This window comes from Amphiura filiformis, chromosome 2 (assembly GCF_039555335.1).
Source record: "Amphiura filiformis chromosome 2, Afil_fr2py, whole genome shotgun sequence".
Lineage (NCBI taxonomy): Eukaryota > Metazoa > Echinodermata > Ophiuroidea > Amphilepidida > Amphiuridae > Amphiura > Amphiura filiformis.
Window position 1 is genome coordinate 33,247,753 of NC_092629.1, and position 20,514 is coordinate 33,268,266.

The 20,514-nt window shown below is 39.7% G+C and overlaps 1 protein-coding gene across 1 annotated transcript in view; it reads left to right on the top strand.

The window, feature by feature from the left end:
• LOC140146100 (DNA repair and recombination protein RAD54-like) overlaps positions 1 to 20,514 on the top strand; it is a 108,984-nt gene that overhangs the window by 34,519 nt on the left and 53,951 nt on the right. Inside the window, 4 exon segments of the mRNA XM_072167853.1 lie at positions 9,190 to 9,340; positions 12,225 to 12,331; positions 17,161 to 17,200; positions 19,271 to 19,303. Coding sequence (XP_072023954.1) covers positions 9,190 to 9,340; positions 12,225 to 12,331; positions 17,161 to 17,200; positions 19,271 to 19,303 — 331 coding nt within the window.

Genomic DNA, 20,514 nt, shown 5'->3' on the forward strand with positions numbered 1-20,514 from the left:
GGGAATTTTTAAGCACTGTTCCTTTGGGTGTTTTAACTATATACAATATAAACAAAAGTGTCAACAGATTAAATTATTGAAAAGGAAAATGAATAGCTGGGTACAGACAATATAGATAAGTCTGAACAACGTAAAATATTGTGCAATATAATTGAATTGGAATTCCCGTTGAAATCACTGCTTTGCCATTTGCTATTATATGTGGTTAATGAGCCTTGCAAATTGTACCTGCTGAATGAAAATGCCTGATCCTGGGACTTTCCAAAATTACTAATGAGTATTGAAATACAGGCAACACACTTTATTCTGCTGTATTAAGAAGGAACTGTATACATGAAACTTAATTTCTTTCAACATTGAATCTCAATTGGTATTGCAAGAAGTGCATAAACCATATATAGTAGCGACAACTGCATGAAAGATTCGACACATCATTGTGAATAGTGAATACGGTGGAACTGTTAATGTCAAATACAGTTTAATATTTTGAGGAAAAGATGTACCGTCTCTGATATGTCATCAAATAAGTAGAAATTTGTTTCAACATTGAGTCTCAACTACTGGTATTGCAACAAGCGTATACACCATGATAGTAGTGACAAATGCAAAGATTCTACGCAAACTAGAATCGGAGATGAAATGCTAGCAAGTCTAAGAAGATATTAATGACATATGTAGCTATGTGCCACTAAATTTGAGGAAGAATTAGTCATTTTGAACAGTGAGTACGTTGGAACTGTTATTGTGAAATCCAGTTTAATGTTTGGAGAAAAAAGATCCAAAATGTATGTGTACTGTTCGTGATGTCAACAAATTTTTTACAACATTGAATCTCAACTGGTATTGCAAGAAGTGTGTAAACCATAGTGGGCTTAAAATCGATCAGTCCCGTTGTTGCTATTCGCCTCCGATTGGTTCAAATAGTTAGTATGCGTATCGCGTTGATGCACACGCGCTGACCAGCGACAACTACAAAAATTCTACACAAACTAGGAGTTGAAAAGCTGCCACGGCAAGTCGAAGAAGATATTAATGTTGCTATGCAGCACTAAATTTGAGGAGGAAGTAGCCATTTTGAATAGTGAATAACATGGTGGAACTGTTTGCATGAAATCCAGTTTGTTTTGAGAATAAAGATGAAAACATCATAAGTACTGTCTCTGATATCATCAAATAGCTCGAATTTTATATCATCATTGAATCTCAACTGGTATTGCAAGAAGCATATACACCATACATGTAGTAGTGACAACTGCAAAGATTCTACACAAACTAGAATTGGAGATGAAATGCTAGCAAGTCCAGGAAGACATAATCCCTGATGTCATCAAAATAGCTAGAGAGAGATTGTGCCTTTTCATCTGCAACCACAAATATCTACTTTGTCTGGTGATAGCACTAGGGTTACCAAAAATTTTCTGTCCGAATCGCTGGTCAGATAATCGAAAAGTTGCCAAATTTTTCTCTTAACCATTGGATTCTATGGAAACGGAAACTACCCGCAGTCGCTTGTGCCAGTGTTGAAAAGTCGCCCAATTTTTCTCTTTTAACCATTGGTTTCTATGGGACAGGAAACTGTCAAAAGTACCAGAGATAATCTTCAAAAGTCACCCAGTTGGGCCACCAAATTGCAGGTTTGGCAACACTGCTACACAGTATTCATTAAATGTGTTTTTGCTGGAAGCAAGAAACATACAATAGGATTCAAGTGAACAAACCACCTTATGTCCGTAAGATCTCAAAATAGCTAAAAAAAGGTACTGGAGTGACGTTAAAGATAGCATTGAAACAGAAAAATAAGCTTACAGTAGTAAGAAAATAAACTTGAAACCAATCCAATTTATCTTGTGTGTGAATCTGACAGTATTCATAATGGCACACAGATTGTACTTGTACCTTTTCCTGTTTTCACTTGTGATGATCTGTTTTGATTTAGCATCATCTGAATTGACTGAAACCAATGATACTGTAATATGTCAAAATCAACATTTCATTCTTTCCCGGAATGATACACTTACAATTCAGACATATAAGAACGAAACATGCGACTATGTGGTATCCTCCTCTAATAACCACGGAATTACAGTGAATGTTCTTCAGTTGTCCCCTTGGTCCATTTTTAGCTACATTATCCTGGAAGAATCGGGAGCAGAATGCTTGAATCGAACTTTTGGCTGGATTGAATTTATGCAGGTAGAACCATGCGCGATAGTTGTTAATTGCAGTACAGTTCGAATCAACATGAGAGTGTCATCTATTTTGGAGATACAGGAGAGCAGTAACATTGCATCAACAAACACCTTTGAATATTCCAAATGGTTTGGTACAGGTAACCTTCGTACATTTGAGAACTTGAAGTACCACCAGTGTAAAAATTTTCATATCGTTGATGAGATTTATCAAATGCCATATTATGAAATTCCCTATATCAGTCTACAAGAGTTAAACCCATCTCTCAAGATAACATTAGAAGGTGATCCATACTTCCACCCAGATGAACTTCCTGGATTTGTCCTTGATCTTCCAGATGATATGCTTTTAGCTGAATTCCCAGAATGTCCTAATGGCTGCTTCTGTACCCTACGCTTCCAGATGTTTTTTATTGACTGTCCAGATGTGTATGTTAGCAAGAACATTCTCCTAGTAGGTGAATCGACTGCTTTAATTCTCACAAACTCAACTGCAATAGATGTCTCTGACAGACAACTCACTCACATCGAGCCTCAATGCTTCCTCAATCGATCAGATGCTATCATTTTATTGTTGAGTCAGAATAAGATGACAACAATTGGACTTGGTATTTTTGAAGGTTTAAAAAACATTCATACAGTGGACTTGTCTTTCAACCAAATCTCAAGAATAGAAGCTGGTTCATTTTCACATTTGTACAAATTAAAACGGTTACTGTTAAATGTAAATATGCTACAGTATATTTCACATAGTTGGTTAGATGGTTTAGTCAATGTACAGGTACTGTATTTAGGTGGAAATACTATTAAGGAAGTAGAATCAGATTTATTTTTACAGATTCAGATGCTAAAGGTCTTGTCTTTACCTGCTTGCCATTTATCCCAATTGAAAAACCTTCCAAATGACCTGTTGTTATTGGATATTGCATCAAATATTTTCTCCAACTTTCCCACAAATCTGCCAAAGAATTTAACCCATTTATCCTTAAATAACAACCATTTAGCTCTGAACCAAACAACACTGTACGATATATCTACTTTGATATCACTAGTACTTTCACACAATAATTTATCTGTCATTCCAAGTGACACAATCAGTCATCTTTCTACTTTAAAACGCCTTTACTTGGACTCTAATACTTTAGAGAAATTAGAAATAGACCTTTTTGATAAGTTAACGAAGTTAGAAATATTATCTCTATTTAACAACATCATTGAATCATTGCCATCAGGTGTATTCAGTGATCTTCATCAATTGCAAGAGCTTTGGCTGTATGGGAACAAACTCAATGTGATACAAAGTGACCTTTTTAATAGTTTGACAAAGCTAGAAATATTAGATCTGCATAAAAATAACATTGAATCATTACCATCAGATGTATTCAGTGATCTTCATCAGTTGCAAGAGCTTGGGCTAAATGGGAACAAACTCAATGTGATACAAAGTGACCTTTTTAATAGTTTGACAAAGCTAGAAATATTAGATCTGCATAAAAATAACATTGAATCATTACCATCAGGTGTATTCAGAGATCTTCATCAGTTGCAAAAGCTTGGGCTAAATGGGAACAAACTCAATGTGATACAAAGTGACCTTTTCGATAGTTTGACAAAGCTAGAAATATTAGATATGGATGAAAATAACATTGAATCATTACCATCAGGTGTATTCAGAGATCTTCATCAAATGCAAGAGCTTGGGCTAAATGGGAACAAACTCAATGTGATACAAAGTGACCTCTATAATAATTTGACAAAGTTAGAGAAATTAGATCTGGGTGAAAATAACATTGAATCATTACCATCAGGTGTATTCAGAGATCTTCATCAGTTGCAAGAGCTTGGGCTAAATGGGAACAAACTCAATGTGATACAAAGTGACCTTTTCGATAGTTTGACAAAGCTAGAAATATTAGATATGGATGAAAATAACATTGAATCATTACCATCAGGTGTATTCAGAGATCTTCATCAAATGCAAGAGCTTGGGCTAAATGGGAACAAACTCAATGTGATACAAAGTGACCTTTTCAATAGTTTGACAATGCTAGAGATATTAGATCTGGCTAAAAATAACATTGAATCGTTACCATCAGGTGTATTCAAAGATCTTCATCAGTTGCAAAAGCTTGGGCTGAATGGGAACAAACTTAAGGTGATACAAAGTGACCTTTTTGATAATTTAACAAAGCTAGAGATATTAACTCTGTGGGAAAATAACATTGATTCATTACCATCAGGTGTATTTAGAGATCTTCATCATTTGCAAGAACTTTGGCTCTATAGGAACAAACTCAATGTGATGCAAAGTGACCTTTTCAATGGTTTGACAAAGCTAGAGATATTAAGTCTGAATGAAAATAACATTGAATCATTATCATCAGGTGTATTCAGAGATCTTCTTCATTTGCAAGAACTTTGGCTCTATAGGAACAAATTCAATGTGATACAAAGTGACCTTTTCAATAATTTGACAAAGCTAGAGATGTTAAGTCTGTATGAGAATAACATTGAATCATTACCATCAGGTGTATTCAGAGATCTTCTTCAATTGCGAGAGCTTCAACTGTTTGACAACAATCTCAATGTGATACAAAGTGACCTTTTCAATAGTTTGACAAAGCTAGAGAAATTAGGTCTGCATGAAAATAACATTGAATCATTACCATCAGGTGTATTCAGAGATCTTCATCAATTGCATGTGCTTACACTGAATGGCAACAAACTCAATGTGATGCAAAGTGACCTTTTCAATGGTTTGACAAAGCTAGAGATATTAAGTCTGAATGAAAATAACATTGAATCATTATCATCAGGATTATTCAGAGATCTTCTTCAATTGCGAGTGTTTTATTTGTCTGGGAATAAACTCAATGTGATACAAAGGGACCTTTTCAATGGTTTGACAAAGGTAGAGGAATTAGATCTGGGAGAAAATAACATTGAATCATTACCATCAGGTGTATTCAGAGATCTTCATCAATTGCGAGAGCTTTTGCTGTATAGGAACAAACTCAATGTGATACATAGTGACCTTTTGAATAGTTTGACAAAGCTAGAGATTTTTAGCCTGCATGAAAATAACATTGAATCATTACCATCAGGTGTATTCAGAGATCTTCATCAATTGCGAGAGCTTTGGCTGTATAGGAACAAACTCAATGTGATACAAAGTGACCTTTTGAATAGTTTGACAAAGCTAGAGATGTTAAGTCTGTATGAGAATAACATTGAATCATTACCATCAGGTGTATTCAGAGATCTTCTTCAATTGCGAGAGCTTGAACTGAATGGCAATAAACTTAAGGTGATTCATATGGACCTTTTCTATGGGTTGATCAATTTAGAGATATTGAGACTTGATACCAATGAAATTGAAACACTACCCTCTGCTCTTTTTAAAGACCTTAAAAGCTTAAAAGGCCTCCATCTCTATTACAACAAGTTGACTAAAATACCAAGATATGTTTTCCACCAAATAACTGCAATGCCTTTACAGGTATTAACTCTCCAATCAAACAAAATAGCCAGACTTTATCCATATCAGTTTGCAAATTTGACAGATTTGATAGTTCTTGAACTTAGTCATAATGAATTGGAACAAATTCACAGTAAAGCACTGTCTGGTTTAACCAAATTGAAGTTTCTAAACTTTGAATATAGTAATATAACAAAAATAACAAAAACCTCTTTTATGGGATTGAGCCTGCAAAACAATGGTTATATTAGAGTAGACAGCCCAGCCACATGTTGTTTTCTCGAAACAGTAAGTCAGCCTCAATGTGTACCAAGATTTGAGAAATCTCCTTACTTAACATGTAAGCAGCTCCTCCCATCTACAGCAGTGAAATGTTTTACATGGATTTTTGGCTTTTGTGCATTGTTTGCAAACATTGTGGTGTTCATTTGGGGGTGTCAAAAAATGATGTCTAAATCAACAGATGAAAAGCAAGTGAAACAAGTTGTTTTTATTACCAATTTAGCTCTGGCAGATTTACTTATGGGTGTGTATTTGTTAGTTATTGCATCTGTTGATCAATACTATAGCGAGTATTTTCCTTCATTTGCTGAACATTGGAGAAACAGTGCACTTTGCAAATTTACAGGATTTCTAGCAGTCTTATCAAGTGAAGCATCGCTGCTCTTTCTAACCCTTATAGCTGTAGATAGACTTTGGACATTTCGAAAAATATTTATAACACACAAACTATTTGGGAAAATGACACAAGTATTGATGACAACATTTGCATGGGTTATTGCTTTTGGTTTGAGCATTGTAACTATTTTCTTACAAGATAATACATTGTATCAATTTTCTGATGTGTGTATTGGGTTACCATTGGCTAAAACTAAAATATATGAGGAAACCTATGAAAACATTACATTATCATACAACTTTGACAGGCAAGATAATAATTTTCAGTTACAAACATTTGCAATGATTGGCTCAAAACTAGACAACTATTTCTCGATCGGACTTTTTCTTGGGCTTAACTCTCTGTTGTGTTTGTTGATTGCAATATGTTACATACTCCTATTTGTGTATATATGTAAATCAGGATTCTCATTGCTCAGAACTGATTTGAAAATGGCCATTAAAATGGGTGCTATCACAATGACTGACCTCATGTGTTGGCTTCCCATTGTCATCTTGGGTATTCTAGCACAGACGGAAGTAAATGAACTCCCCCCTGAATGGTTTCCATGGATTACAGCATTTGTTTTGCCTATCAATTCTGTACTCAATCCATTTCTGTATGCGACTGTAGATCGTGTATCAAATCATTTTGTAGATCGGTTACGACCAAATTGTTACAATGAAATGGAGACAATGATGTAGTCCATATTTTCATGTATTTGTTATATTGATCAGTATGACTTTACTAAGAGATAGCATTTATATGCTATTTCTAAATAGTAGGAAAAATACTTTGCAAAAGTTTTAGGAAAATGGAAAGTGTGATATGGCAGCAGTAATGTATACAAAGATAAGTGTTATAATTAGAAAAACACTGGACAAGATAATAACAATAACAATAATAATGGGTCAAAATGTTTTCAATTTTTGTGTACATCCATATCAAAAGGATGACTTGGTAAAAAGATTTTTACATCAAATTTTGGGTGATTAATTATATCCTCATATTTTCCCCAGTGCCACCCATCAATACATCACTCATTCTGATTTTAAAAAGTGTGAACTCTTTGTCAGCTTCAAGCTTAAACTGATATAGTATTTTATTTGTTTTTTTTCTTTTAATTTTCTTTTAAATTACCGTAATTTCTGTACCGAGTACAGTTTGTTTGCTGTTGTGTACAATTTAGCAGCACACATTGTTATTTTGTAACTTTTTACTATTTTAGAAATCAGTGTTTGTCACCAAAGGTGACTGTCTACCCTTAGTAAAAAACAAAAATAAATAATAACAATAAAAATGGTCATGTTTTGTTGTCTCTTTTCTTACATTGTGATTCTTTTTTTCCCTCTAGACATAAATACTTCATAAATATGTTATGGTACAGCTAAGATATTGTTGGAAACATAAAAAGGAACATTGGAAGAAAGGAAACTTGTGATAATGATTGTATAGTTTGATCAGCATGTAATTGGCAAGAATTGGTAGGTTTTTACCACTACGCCGAAAAGTAGACAGACGCTAAGAGTGATATAGTTGACCTGTCTGGCCTATATTTTGTGTGTTAAAGAAGTAGACAAGAGATCAATTGATAATTTGTGATGCTTCTCCCGAGATGTCACAAGACAATTTTCCAAATAAAATATATCAATATTAATCCGCAATGTTAAAAGGCCTGTGATTACAAGCTGATCAAACAATAGGATGAGTAGGCCAAATATGTGCAAGAAGTAAACAAATATGTGCAGTTCTCCTCATCTGATCAGAGTCATTGCATCACCATATTATTGTCTGATCACTTGGCCACCATTGTTTTTGTGCCATTGGCGAAATTATCAGCAAGGAGTGGGGTATTTATGTTGGTGCATTTATGCAATGGGCTGTTCCATTTAAAATTCACACTACCCCTGTGGAAGATTTTGGAAATATCTTCCACAGGGGGAGTATGAATTTCAAATGGAAGTAGCACATTAGGTGGTTCCATTTGAATTTCATACACCCTCTGAGAAAGATTCAACCTGAAATCTTTCACAGGGAGGGTGAGTTTCAAATGGAGCTACCTAATGTGCTAATTCCATTTGAAATTCATACTCCCCCTGTGGCAGTTATTTCTAAAATCTTCCACAGGGGTAGTGTGGAGTTTAAATGGAATAGCCCAATGTTAACAGAGGAAGTGTTAAACTAAAAGCTAAGGACCATTCATAACCTCATGAACAAACATGATACATTTGATCCAATCATTTTTATTTATTTGCCTAAGGCAATAGAAACAAATTAGTTCGATCATTCGATCGACCATCGATGCTTGGTCGATCCTTATTATTTATGAAATCAATTAATTGACCATTATTAATTGTGATAACATGTAAATCCCTGCCTGTATGGATATTAAAAAGTATAAATTTAGCATTAATTCTGATTAATTAGTCGTTAGTTCATTATTATAACAAGCATCGAAGCAGCATCGATGGTCGATCCAAAGATCGAACAAATTTGTTTCTGATGCCTAAACACAAACACAGAACGTGATTACTAATATTAAACAGTGGACCTCTGCTGCGCCACCAGCGTAAATATTAGTAAACTCAGTGTGCCAAACAAACTTACGCGTGCGCTGGGTACCATATTTGGATTGCGCACTACAAGAGTGTGACAAGTCACTAAAAGCTTGAACCTTAAAAATGGAATATAAACCTTCAACTGCAGTAAAGTTAAGCAACGGTTATTGATTCCAGAGGTTCTTTACACTTCATAATGTATCTATTTTGGCATAATAGCGGAGGCTAACAATGTATGCCCAATTTATCAATACTTTTTTCATTATATCGGCAACTTGGATGCACACCTCTTTTTTCCTCCCATAGGGCCATCGTCTAAAGAATTCTGACAACCAAACATACCAGGCACTGACCGGCTTGAACTGCAAAAGACGGGTTCTCCTGTCTGGAACACCCATACAGAATGATTTACTGGAATACTTTAGTCTGGTCCACTTTGTTAACCAAGGAATTTTAGGTAAGTGTTCAACCTGCATAGATTCCATGGAAATATAGATAAGTGTGGAAAGAACCAACCAGGTTTCCATGAAAGTACAGGCAGCACTCAAAATCAATGGGAGGCTAAGGGTGATTTGTCACCAGAAATGCCAAAATAGTCCTCAAAAATTAAATTACGGGGGTGATATTTTTATAGAATGTAGCCCCTGAATGGAAACTATTTTGAGGTTTGCAGCTAGGGATTTAGCCCCCGAAATCTTGAAAGTAGCCCCCAAAAGTTAAATTACTGTGGCGAGTTTTTTCAACAGTTTGAAGAAGTATTTTGAGGTCTGAATACATTGTAATTGTGCAAATTACAGGATTTCCATGGAAGTTTATGGGACAGTACCATTACCAATGAGGTAGAACCAAAGAGTACCCACTCTGCCATGTATGCATGTCGCTCATGGAGGGCAAATAGTGTACCTCCCAATGAGGTAGAACCAAAGAGTACCAACTCTGCCATGTTTGTATGTCGCTCATGGAGGGCAAATAGTGTACCTCCCAATGAGGTAGAACCAAAGAGTACCAACTCTGCCATGTTTGTGTGTCACTCATGGAGGGCAAATAGTGTACCTCCCAATGAGGAAGAACCAAAGAGTACCAACTCTGCCATGTTTGTGTGTCGCTCATGGAGGGCAAATAGTGTACCTCCCAATGAGGAAGAACCAAAGAGTACCCACTCTGCCATGTTTGTATGTCGCTCATGGAGGGCAAATAGTGTACCTCCCAATGAGGTAGAACCAAAGAGTACCAACTCTGCCATGTTTGTGTGTCACTCATGGAGGGCAAATAGTGTACCTCCCAATGAGGAAGAACCAAAGAGTACCAACTCTGCCATGTTTGTATGTCGCTCATGGAGGGCAAATAGTGTACCTCCCAATGAGGTAGAACCAAAGAGTACCCACTCTGCCATGTTTGTATGTCGCTCATGGAGGGCAAATAGTGTACCTCCCAATGAGGTAGAACCAAAGAGTACCCACTCTGCCATGTTTGCATGTCGGTCATTGAGGGCAAATAGTGTACCTCCCAATGAGGTAGAACCAAAGAGTAACAACTCTGCCATTTTTGTATGTCGCTCATGGAGGGCAAATAGTGTACCTCCCAATGAGGTAGAACCAAAGAGTAACAACTCTGCCATTTTTGTATGTCGCTCATGGAGGGCAAATAGTGTACCTCCCAATGAGGTAGAACCAAAAAGTGCCCACTCTGCCATTTTTGCATGTCGGTCATTGAGGGCAAATAGTGTACCTCCCAATGAGGTAGAACCAAAGAGTACCCACTCTGCCATGTTTGTATGTCACTCATGGAGGGCAAATAGTGTACCTCCCAATGAGGTAGAACCAAAGAGTACCCACTCTGCCATGTTTGTATGTCGCTCATGGAGGGCAAATAGTGTACCTCCCAATGAGGTAGAACCAAAGAGTAACAACTCTGCCATGTTTGCGTGTCACTCATGGAGGGCAAATAGTGTACCTCCCAATGAGGTAGAACCAAAGAGTACCCACTCTGCCATGTTTGTATGTCGCTCATGGAGGGCAAATAGTGTACCTCCCAATGAGGTAGAACCAAAGAGTAACAACTCTGCCATGTTTGCGTGTCGCTCATGGAGGGCAAATAGTGTACCTCCCAATGAGGTAGAACCAAAGAGTAACAACTCTGCCATGTTTGTGTGTCGGTCATGGAGGGCAAATAGTGTACCTCCCAATGAGGTAGAACCACAGAGTAACAACTCTGCCATTTTTGCATGTCGCTCATGGACGGCAAATAGTGTATGCTGTTTCTTATAGAAACTTATCAGTGGCGTACCAAGCAAAATTTGCAAAGGGAACACAGTCCCAAGACACCATTTAATGCTAACATAGGCCAAAATTGGGTGACATCAAGACGATGGTATCCTGCACTTTAATGCACGAGATGTTTTATTTTTTTCTGATAAGCCCTGGGACCCCTTTTGGCAGAGGCCTCAAGCCCCAAAAGGGTCGCGACCCACACTTTGGGAACGATGTCTTAGGGTATCTCTTTGTACAAGTTCCAGGGTTAAAATCGGTCACAAATCCCTAGAAACGGCAAGTAAAGAGTAAATTGTCATAACTTTGCGACAAGTTACTTATGCTACAATATGTTAAAAGTTTAGTGAAAATTGAATTTAGAGTGACTCCATTTGAAATCTGCACATGTGCGGGAGATTAAGGTCATGTCTTCCACACAAGGTGTATGGATTGGAATAGACCATTGTGCAGAGGACTTAGAACAACCCATCGAAGCCATATAATGCACAGAGAAATCTGGCCCAGTCGCTACTGAAAGAGAATTGGCCTATCTAGGAAGCAATGAGAAGAATAGCCATGTCACCAAGAGCTATTCCAGTTGAAATCCATACACCCTCCTATGGAAGACATGGCCTTAATCTTCCACACAGGGGGTGTAGATTTCAAATATTCACCCATTCAGGTAACCCCATTTGAAATCCGTACACCCCTATGGAAGACATGGCCTTAATCTTCCACACAGGGGTGTAGATTTCAAATATTCACCATTCAGGTAACCCCATTTGAAATCCGTACACCTTCTATGGAAGACAAGCAATGGCCTTAATCTCCCACACAGGGGGTGTAGATTTCAAATGGAGTCACCCATTCAGGTAACCCTATTTGAAATCCATACACCCTCTATGGAAGACATGGCCTTAATCTCCCACACAGGGAGTGCAGATTTCAAATGGAGTCACCCATTCAGGTAGCGCTATTTCAAATTGACACTCACTGTGTGGAAGATGAAGATTATGTCTTCCAATAGGGGTACGTGCATTTCAACTGGAATAACCCAATTTAACATAATTATTTTCACTTTCATATTTTCAGGTACAGCTCAAGAATTCAAGAAGAAGTTTGAGACACCAATCTTGAGAGGTCGCGATGCTGATGCTAGTGACAAAGTCAAGGAGAAGGGACAGGAAAAACTACAAGAGGTAACACTCCCACCCCACCCACAACTACCCCCTCACAATCACATGCTCATACAGCCCTTAGTTTGAGACACCAATCTTGAGAGGTCGCGATGCTGATGCTAGTGACAAAGTCAAGGAGAAGGGACAGGAAAAACTACAAGAGGTAACACTCCCACCCCCACCCACAACCACCCCCTCACAATCACATGCTCATACAGCCCTTAGTTTGAGACACCAATCTTGAGAGGTCGCGATGCTGATGCTAGTGACAAAGTCAAGGAGAAGGGACAGGAAAAACTACAAGAGGTAACACTCCCACCCCCACCCACAACCACCCCCTCACAATCACATGCTCATACAGCCCTTAGTTTGAGACACCAATCTTGAGAGGTCGCGATGCTGATGCTAGTGACAAAGTCAAGGAGAAGGGACAGGAAAAACTACAAGAGGTAACACTCCCACCCCCACCCACAACCACCCCCTCACAATCACATGCTCATACAGCCCTTAGTTTGAGACACCAATCTTGAGAGGTCGCGATGCTGATGCTAGTGACAAAGTCAAGGAGAAGGGACAGGAAAAACTACAAGAGGTAACACTACCACCCCCATCCACAACCACCCCCACACAATCACATGCTCATACAGCCCTTAGTTTGAGACACCAATCTTGAGAGGTTGCAATGCTGACGCTAGTGATTAAGTCAAGGAGAAGGGGCAGGAAAAACTACAAGAGGTAACACTCCCACCCCCACCCACAACCACCCCCCACAATCACATGCTCATACAGCCCTTAGTTTGAGACACCAATCTTGAGAGGTTGCAATGCTGATGCTAGCGACAAAGTCAAGGAGAAGGGACAGGAAAAACTACAAGAGGTAACACTCCCACCCCCACCCACAACCACCCCCTCACAATCACATGCTCATACAGCCCTTAGTTTGAGACACCAATCTTGAGAGGTTGCAATGCTGACGCTAGTGATTAAGTCAAGGAGAAGGGGCAGGAAAAACTACAAGAGGTAACACTCCCACCCCCACCCACAACCACCCCCTCACAATCACATGCTCATACACCCCCCAGTTTGCGACACCAATCGTGAGAGGTTGCAATGCTGACGCTAGTGATTAAGTCAAGGAGAAGGGGCAGGAAAAACTACAAGAGGTAACACTCCCACCCCCACCCACAACCACCCCCTCACAATCACATGCTCATACAGCCCTTAGTTTGAGACACCAATCTTGAGAGGTTGCAATGCTGATGCTAGCGACAAAGTCAAGGAGAAGGGACAGGAAAAACTACAAGAGGTAACACTCCCACCCCCACCCACAACCACCCCCTCACAATCACATGCTCATACAGCCCTTAGTTTGAGACACCAATCTTGAGAGGTTGCAATGCTGATGCTAGCGACAAAGTCAAGGAGAAGGGACAGGAAAAACTACAAGAGGTAACACTCCCACCCCCACCCACAACCACCCCCACACAATCACATGCTCATACACCCCCCAGTTTGCGACACCAATCGTGAGAGGTTGCAATGCTGACGCTAGTGATTAAGTCAAGGAGAAGGGGCAGGAAAAACTACAAGAGGTAACACTCCCACCCCCACCCACAACCACCCCCTCACAATCACATGCTCATACAGCCCTTAGTTTGAGACACCAATCTTGAGAGGTTGCAATGCTGATGCTAGCGACAAAGTCAAGGAGAAGGGACAGGAAAAACTACAAGAGGTAACACTCCCACCCCCACCCACAACCACCCCCTCACAATCACATGCTCATACAGCCCTTAGTTTGAGACACCAATCTTGAGAGGTTGCAATGCTGACGCTAGTGATTAAGTCAAGGAGAAGGGGCAGGAAAAACTACAAGAGGTAACACTCCCACCCCCACCCACAACCACCCCACACAATCATATGCTCATACACCCCCTAGTTTGAGACGCCAATCTTGAGAGGTTGCAATGCTGACGCTAGCGACAAAGTCAAGGAGAAGGGGCAGGAAAAACTACAAGAGGTAACACTCCCACCCCCACCCACAACCACCCCCACACAATCATATGCTCATACAGCCCTTAGTTTGAGACACCAATCTTGAGAGGTTGCAATGCTGATGCTAGCGACAAAGTCAAGGAGAAGGGACAGGAAAAACTACAAGAGGTAACACTCCCACCCCACCAACAACCACCCCCATACATGCCTACACACTCCCTAGTTTGAGACACCAATCTTGAGATGTTGCGATGTTGACGCTAGTGATAAAGTCCAGGAGAAGGCGTGCGACAAAGTCAAGGAGAAGGGGCAGGAAAAACTACAAGAGGTAACACTCCCACCCCCACCCACAACCACCCCCTCACAATCACATGCTCATACAGCCCTTAGTTTGAGACACCAATCGTGAGAGGTTGCAATGCTGATGCTAGCGACAAAGTCAAGGAGAAGGGACAGGAAAAACTACAAGAGGTAACACTACCACCCCCACCCACAACCACCCCTCACAATCACATGCTCATACAGCCCTTAGTTTGAGACACCAATCTTGAGAGGTTGCAATGCTGATGCTAGCGACAAAGTCAAGGAGAAGGGACAGGAAAAACTACAAGAGGTAACACTCCCACCCCACCAACAACCACCCCCATACATGCCTACACACTCCCTAGTTTGAGACACCAATCTTGAGATGTTGCGATGTTGACGCTAGTGATAAAGTCCAGGAGAAGGCGTGCGACAAAGTCAAGGAGAAGGGGCAGGAAAAACTACAAGAGGTAACACTCCCACCCCCACCCACAACCACCCCCACACAATCATATGCTCATACAGCCCTTAGTTTGAGACACCAATCTTGAGAGGTTGCGAGAAGAGAAGAGAGAAGAGGAGAGCGTGGCCTAGCGGTTAAGGCATATGACTGTGAACCCAAGGGTCAAGGGTTCGAATCCCAGGTCCGGCTCTTTGTGTCCTTGAGCAAGACACTTCACTCTACTTGCTTAGTGCTTCGGAGGGCACTTTAAGCTGTCGGTCCCGTGTACATGCATATTTTCTCACATTAATGTAGTGTGCACGTTAAAGAACGTCACAGGCTATTCAAAAAGAGCAGGGGATCATCCCGGTCATGTTGACTGTACTTAAAAATACACTCATCTACTCTAGGTTCCAGAGTAAAAAATAAGTACAGCTTGTCTGTACGCAGTGCGACAATACTCATACATATGAGGGAGGCACTTATAAGGAAGAAGAAGGAGAAGGGACAAGAAAAACTACAAGAGGTAACACCTCCTACACACACACCCCCACAACCACCCCCACACACCCCTGTCTGTAAATGCCGTCAAACAAGGACCTTGACTTTTAACTTTCCTCTCTTTTGCTAAATCCTATCTAACCGAGGACGCACACATCAACTAATCGACATATTAATCGACATACCGTGGACCTCATTTACACACGTTGCGGGATACTTACAACCGTCCGTGGACCTGTCCATAACCCCCCAACAGAGGACCCGTTTTAAACGTGTTTTTATGCTATTTGAGATTTCCTGGTAAGGTCAGTTCAACCGAGGACGTCCTCGTTTGTGTAGGGTGTTTTCTGGTACGGGTCCTCATTTGCCGGTATTTCCAAACGCACACACATGACACATATGCCCACCCCACATGCACCCTAACTCATATTCACCCACAACATTTGACCCTTGGATTTTACGCAGGCATGTGAGGACATGGAAACTCGCTATTGAAACTGTGAACAACTTCTAAACACAAACCTGACAATTAATTGTCACACCGTGGACCTGACATGTGGGGCTGTTACATTTGATAACCACACCCCTACTGTGGAAGATTTTGGAATTCCAACCAAATCGAACAGTGTAACTTATTCCTTATCCAACCATTTTTATCCATACGAAGTGGAAGATTTTGGTATTCCAAACCAAAATTGTTTAATTTGAGGCCACTGAAATTGCGCCTAATTTAACTGGAATTGATATCCAAGGTGCACCTGGAATTGTGATGATAACAAAATCTTTCAGAGGGTGTGTGAGTTTTAAATGGAATAGCCCAATAGACCCATAATGTGGGGACTTACAGACTAAATTCTCTCTGAAGGTGTGTAGCACTCTTTGGATAGTTATAGTGATTGCCCACAATTTAAGCTTACTGATCATGGAGTCTACGAATGATGGTGAAATAGAGGCACCCTATGCCTGATACTTGTTTTTTCTTAAATTAAAGTTAATTCTTTATTACTTCCGTGGTCCGACATGTCCGAGCTGTGCGCCAAGCGTAGGCGAGCGTGCACACAGAAGAAATAAACAATCACGCTGATTGGCTGATCAACGGACTTGACAACAAGCCGGTTGACCCATTGGTCGTCGGCGCGGCGCGTAGTAGGCGACCTTGTCACTTCTACGCGATCGCAAGTCACCAGCGCGTACCCAGACCACGGAAGTAATAAAAAATTAACTTTAATGAAAAGCAATCACCATCATGTGCCTTTGTTTGCTTGTTTGGTCTAGAGTGTCCATGACATGGATAGAAAGGGTACTATACTGGGACAAAATATGACCCGATTTAGTCCACTCAGGCTAATGTCTGCAAATGCCAAACTCAGATAAAGGCCGAAAAATGTTAGGGTTATACATTAGTCATAGTTAGACTATCAACATGTAAAAATGTTGTAACTTCGCAACCAACTCAGTTATGAATATTGGGTTTGGACTGAGGGGATTTTGTACTTCATATCGTAAACCTAATAATAACTCAGTTTTGAAAAAATATGACTTTAGCCTGAGTGGACTGGATCGGGTCACAAATTTGTTATGAGCATTGATTTTTATTTTTATTTTGCAGCTGGCCTCCATTGTCAACAAGTGCATTATTCGGAGAACCTGTAAGTAACTGATAAGTTAGGTTTTCATTTGGGGAAATGTGGACCAAAATGTCCAAAATAAGGCTTGCAGAGATGTAATTTCTCCGTATTTTTACGGAATTCCATATTTTTTTTCATCCCCAAAAATCTCTGTATTTTCCGTATTTTCCCGTAATTTTCCGATTACTGAAAATGTATTTTTTTTCTGTTTTTTTCTGTGTCTTTGTATCTTTTTTCTCCGTGAAAATACCCGCCTGGAACAGGGGAACAAAAAATAGCGCCTCAGCGATTATATTTCGCTACTTTCGCCGCGTCTCTGTGGCCGCTTGTCGATGGCTCTCGCTATAGCGGTGAAACGATAGCGTGTGCATGTTGTGTATTACTTGTGTAAGAGATTGACGGAGGTGAATTCTGCTGACATCCAGGGGCGCTGACATCGTAACAATTGCACACATGAAAGTTTGTTTTGATTTGGCTCAATGGATTGTGACCGATTTTCTTGGAAATAATTATTGGACCTGAAGTATCAACAATGGAGGTTGATAGGACAGCTATACTGCTTAAAATGGTAACTTTTCCCTTTTTTCAATGAATGGAAAATGGAAGAAATTAACAGTTTTTGTGCATGAAATTGACTATAATTGAGGCTAAAATAACAAAATTTTCCAACGGGCGCTGCCTCCATTACCACCCCGGGGCTCTGCCTCCTGGACCTCGAGAACGCCTCGCATAAGCTTGGGATGCTGCCAAACTTCGCAACGCTTTCTGTATATTAGTTTCCGTATTTTTTTGAATACCCCATTTACATCCCTGGGCTTGTTACTTCCAAAATAAGGCTTGTTATGTTCAAAATAAGCTCGTTATGTTCAAAATAAGCTCGTTATGTTCAAAATAAGGCTCGTTATGTCCAGAATAAGGCTCGTTATATGTATTTCAAATTTAATGGTTTTTAAACATATGGATAAAATCAGCCGCTTCTTTTTTTATATATTAGTAAATTGTGATATTACAATTCATATGTATATCAATATCATGAGAAATATTAGGCCTAAAAAATAAATACATAATTTGAGCTTAGAATTTCATCTGAGACTAGCATATAAACCGTGTTAAGTCCACAAACTCATGTATCTGATTTCCCTGTATATTGCACTGCTATAGTTATTATAGTTTCAGTTCGATGAAATATTACAAAGCAAACGTTTAGTAACAATACTGTGTGGGCTTTGTTCCCGAAATGAGAACAATAGTCTGCATATTGTTATGCAGCATTGGTATGGTAAATGATAGTACAACTCATTGTTGCTAATGTCAAACTTGTCAAAGTGATTGTGATTGTATGATGAGAGCATGATATAGTGTCCGCTTCATTTACCTACGTCATCAGTCAAACGGGGAGAACATGTACGCTTCAAACGGGAGAAGAACACGTACGAGGCTGAACTTTACCCACACAATTTCTCCTTTTTCAGGAGAAATACGCATAAAAAAATTGAGATAAACTTGTTTTTGCAATAGTCCTGTCCTTTAATGATATTTTCGACATAGCAACCGACATGGCAGACACCTGCATAAAGCAATGTTAACCCCATGAGAACTACCTGCCTAAATGAAATGAAATGAAATGAAAGTTTGACCATTATATAGTCATAATTGGCAATTGAAATGAGCATTTCAAGGTATCAACCAATCAGAAATGCTGTTAGATGACCAGTAGTGTCCAGGGGGTTAAACGCATTGGGAAGTTCCTGTAAACCTTTGATGAGAACATATTTTATGCATACATCGCATATTTACTGCGTTGAAACACACTTGTCTCTGATTGGCTGCTGAGGCATTCTACTGTTGCAGAGTGGAAATTTATTAATGAACTTTGCGTCGTACATGTAGTTAGCAACTTTGCAACATCACTGTAGTACGTGTTCTTCAAAAGTTTACAGCAAAATGTTATAGGTCAAAATTAAACAGGAAAATATTGTAGTTTGGACCCTCTTGATCACCAGCAGGTAACCTCAAAAGAATGCTTCAGTTAGTTCTGAAATTTTCTGGAATCATGAGTAATAGCTTGTATTTTGTATCTTTCTTTTCTAGCGGCTCTACTTACCAAGTACCTTCCAGTCAAAAGTAAGTGGTTAACTTTAACTCGAGTCTTTAAAATAGCGTTGTAATTGTTTACCCGGGTATAAGGGGCTGTGCAATAATTATGAGCCCCCCGGGGGGTAAAATTTCCAAACGGCTCGCCAAAAATTTCTTGCCCCCACCACTCTCGGCCCACCAAAAATAGCTTGCCTCCCCTCTCTCGGCTCGACAAAATATCTTTTCCCCCCTGCCCTTCCACATGCCAAATTTTTGGATCCCAATTTGCAAACCTTAAATGGTCTTTATACCTGTTGCGAGCGCAGCGAGAAGGGAAATTTGCATGTTTAAGCGTTTCCGTACGGTTTTCCCAAGCCTTTTTAGAGCGTTTTATTTAAAAGGTGCCCCAAGAATGTGTGCAAAAAATCGCTTCCCCCCTCTCGGCTTGCCAAAAATTGCTTTCCCCCCCTTTCAGCTTACCAAAAATTTCTTGTCCCCCCAATTTGACCCTCCCCCAGGGCTCATAATTATTGCACAGCCCCTAGATAGCATAGTTACTGTTAGACCCAGGTCTTAATAGCGTAGTGATTGTTAGACCCACAATCAAAGAAAAAATTCTTGGAACGCTTGCGTGTAAATAACGGAAAACTGTCGCCCCCTCTCCCCCGTACAATGTTGAGAAATGCCAATGTCTCCAGCGGTTCCCCAATGTGTTCCAACATTGCTTGACGGGGCGAGCGGAAGGGTAACTCATCGTTGTAGATGTCATGTTTCTTCCCAAACACAATATAGGTCATTTCCATGAACATACGAAATTCTGCACGGAATTTCGACAGAGTGTGCCAAGCGTTCCAAGGACTTTTTTCGTTGATTGCAGGTCTGAATAGCATAGTAACAGTCTTTAGTTAGACCTATGTACAAAACAGGTTTAACTTCAACTTTAAACCTGGTCTAAATAGCATTTTAACTGTTAAACCCCGTCTTGAGTTAGACCTATGCACAAAACAGGTTTAACTTTAAACCGGGTCTAAATAGCATTTTAACTGTTAAACCCAGTCTTGAGTTAGACCTATGCACAAAACAGATTTAAATTTAAACAGGGTCTAAATATAATGAAAGACAGAGATAAAAAGATTTTATCGTGTCTGATGTCATATGTTAATCAAACTTGAGCACGGTTTGTTTACAAGTGTCGTGATGATGTCTTGCTGAACGTGGCGGTATAAGCGGGTGCCACATTGTTAATTTTGCACCATCAA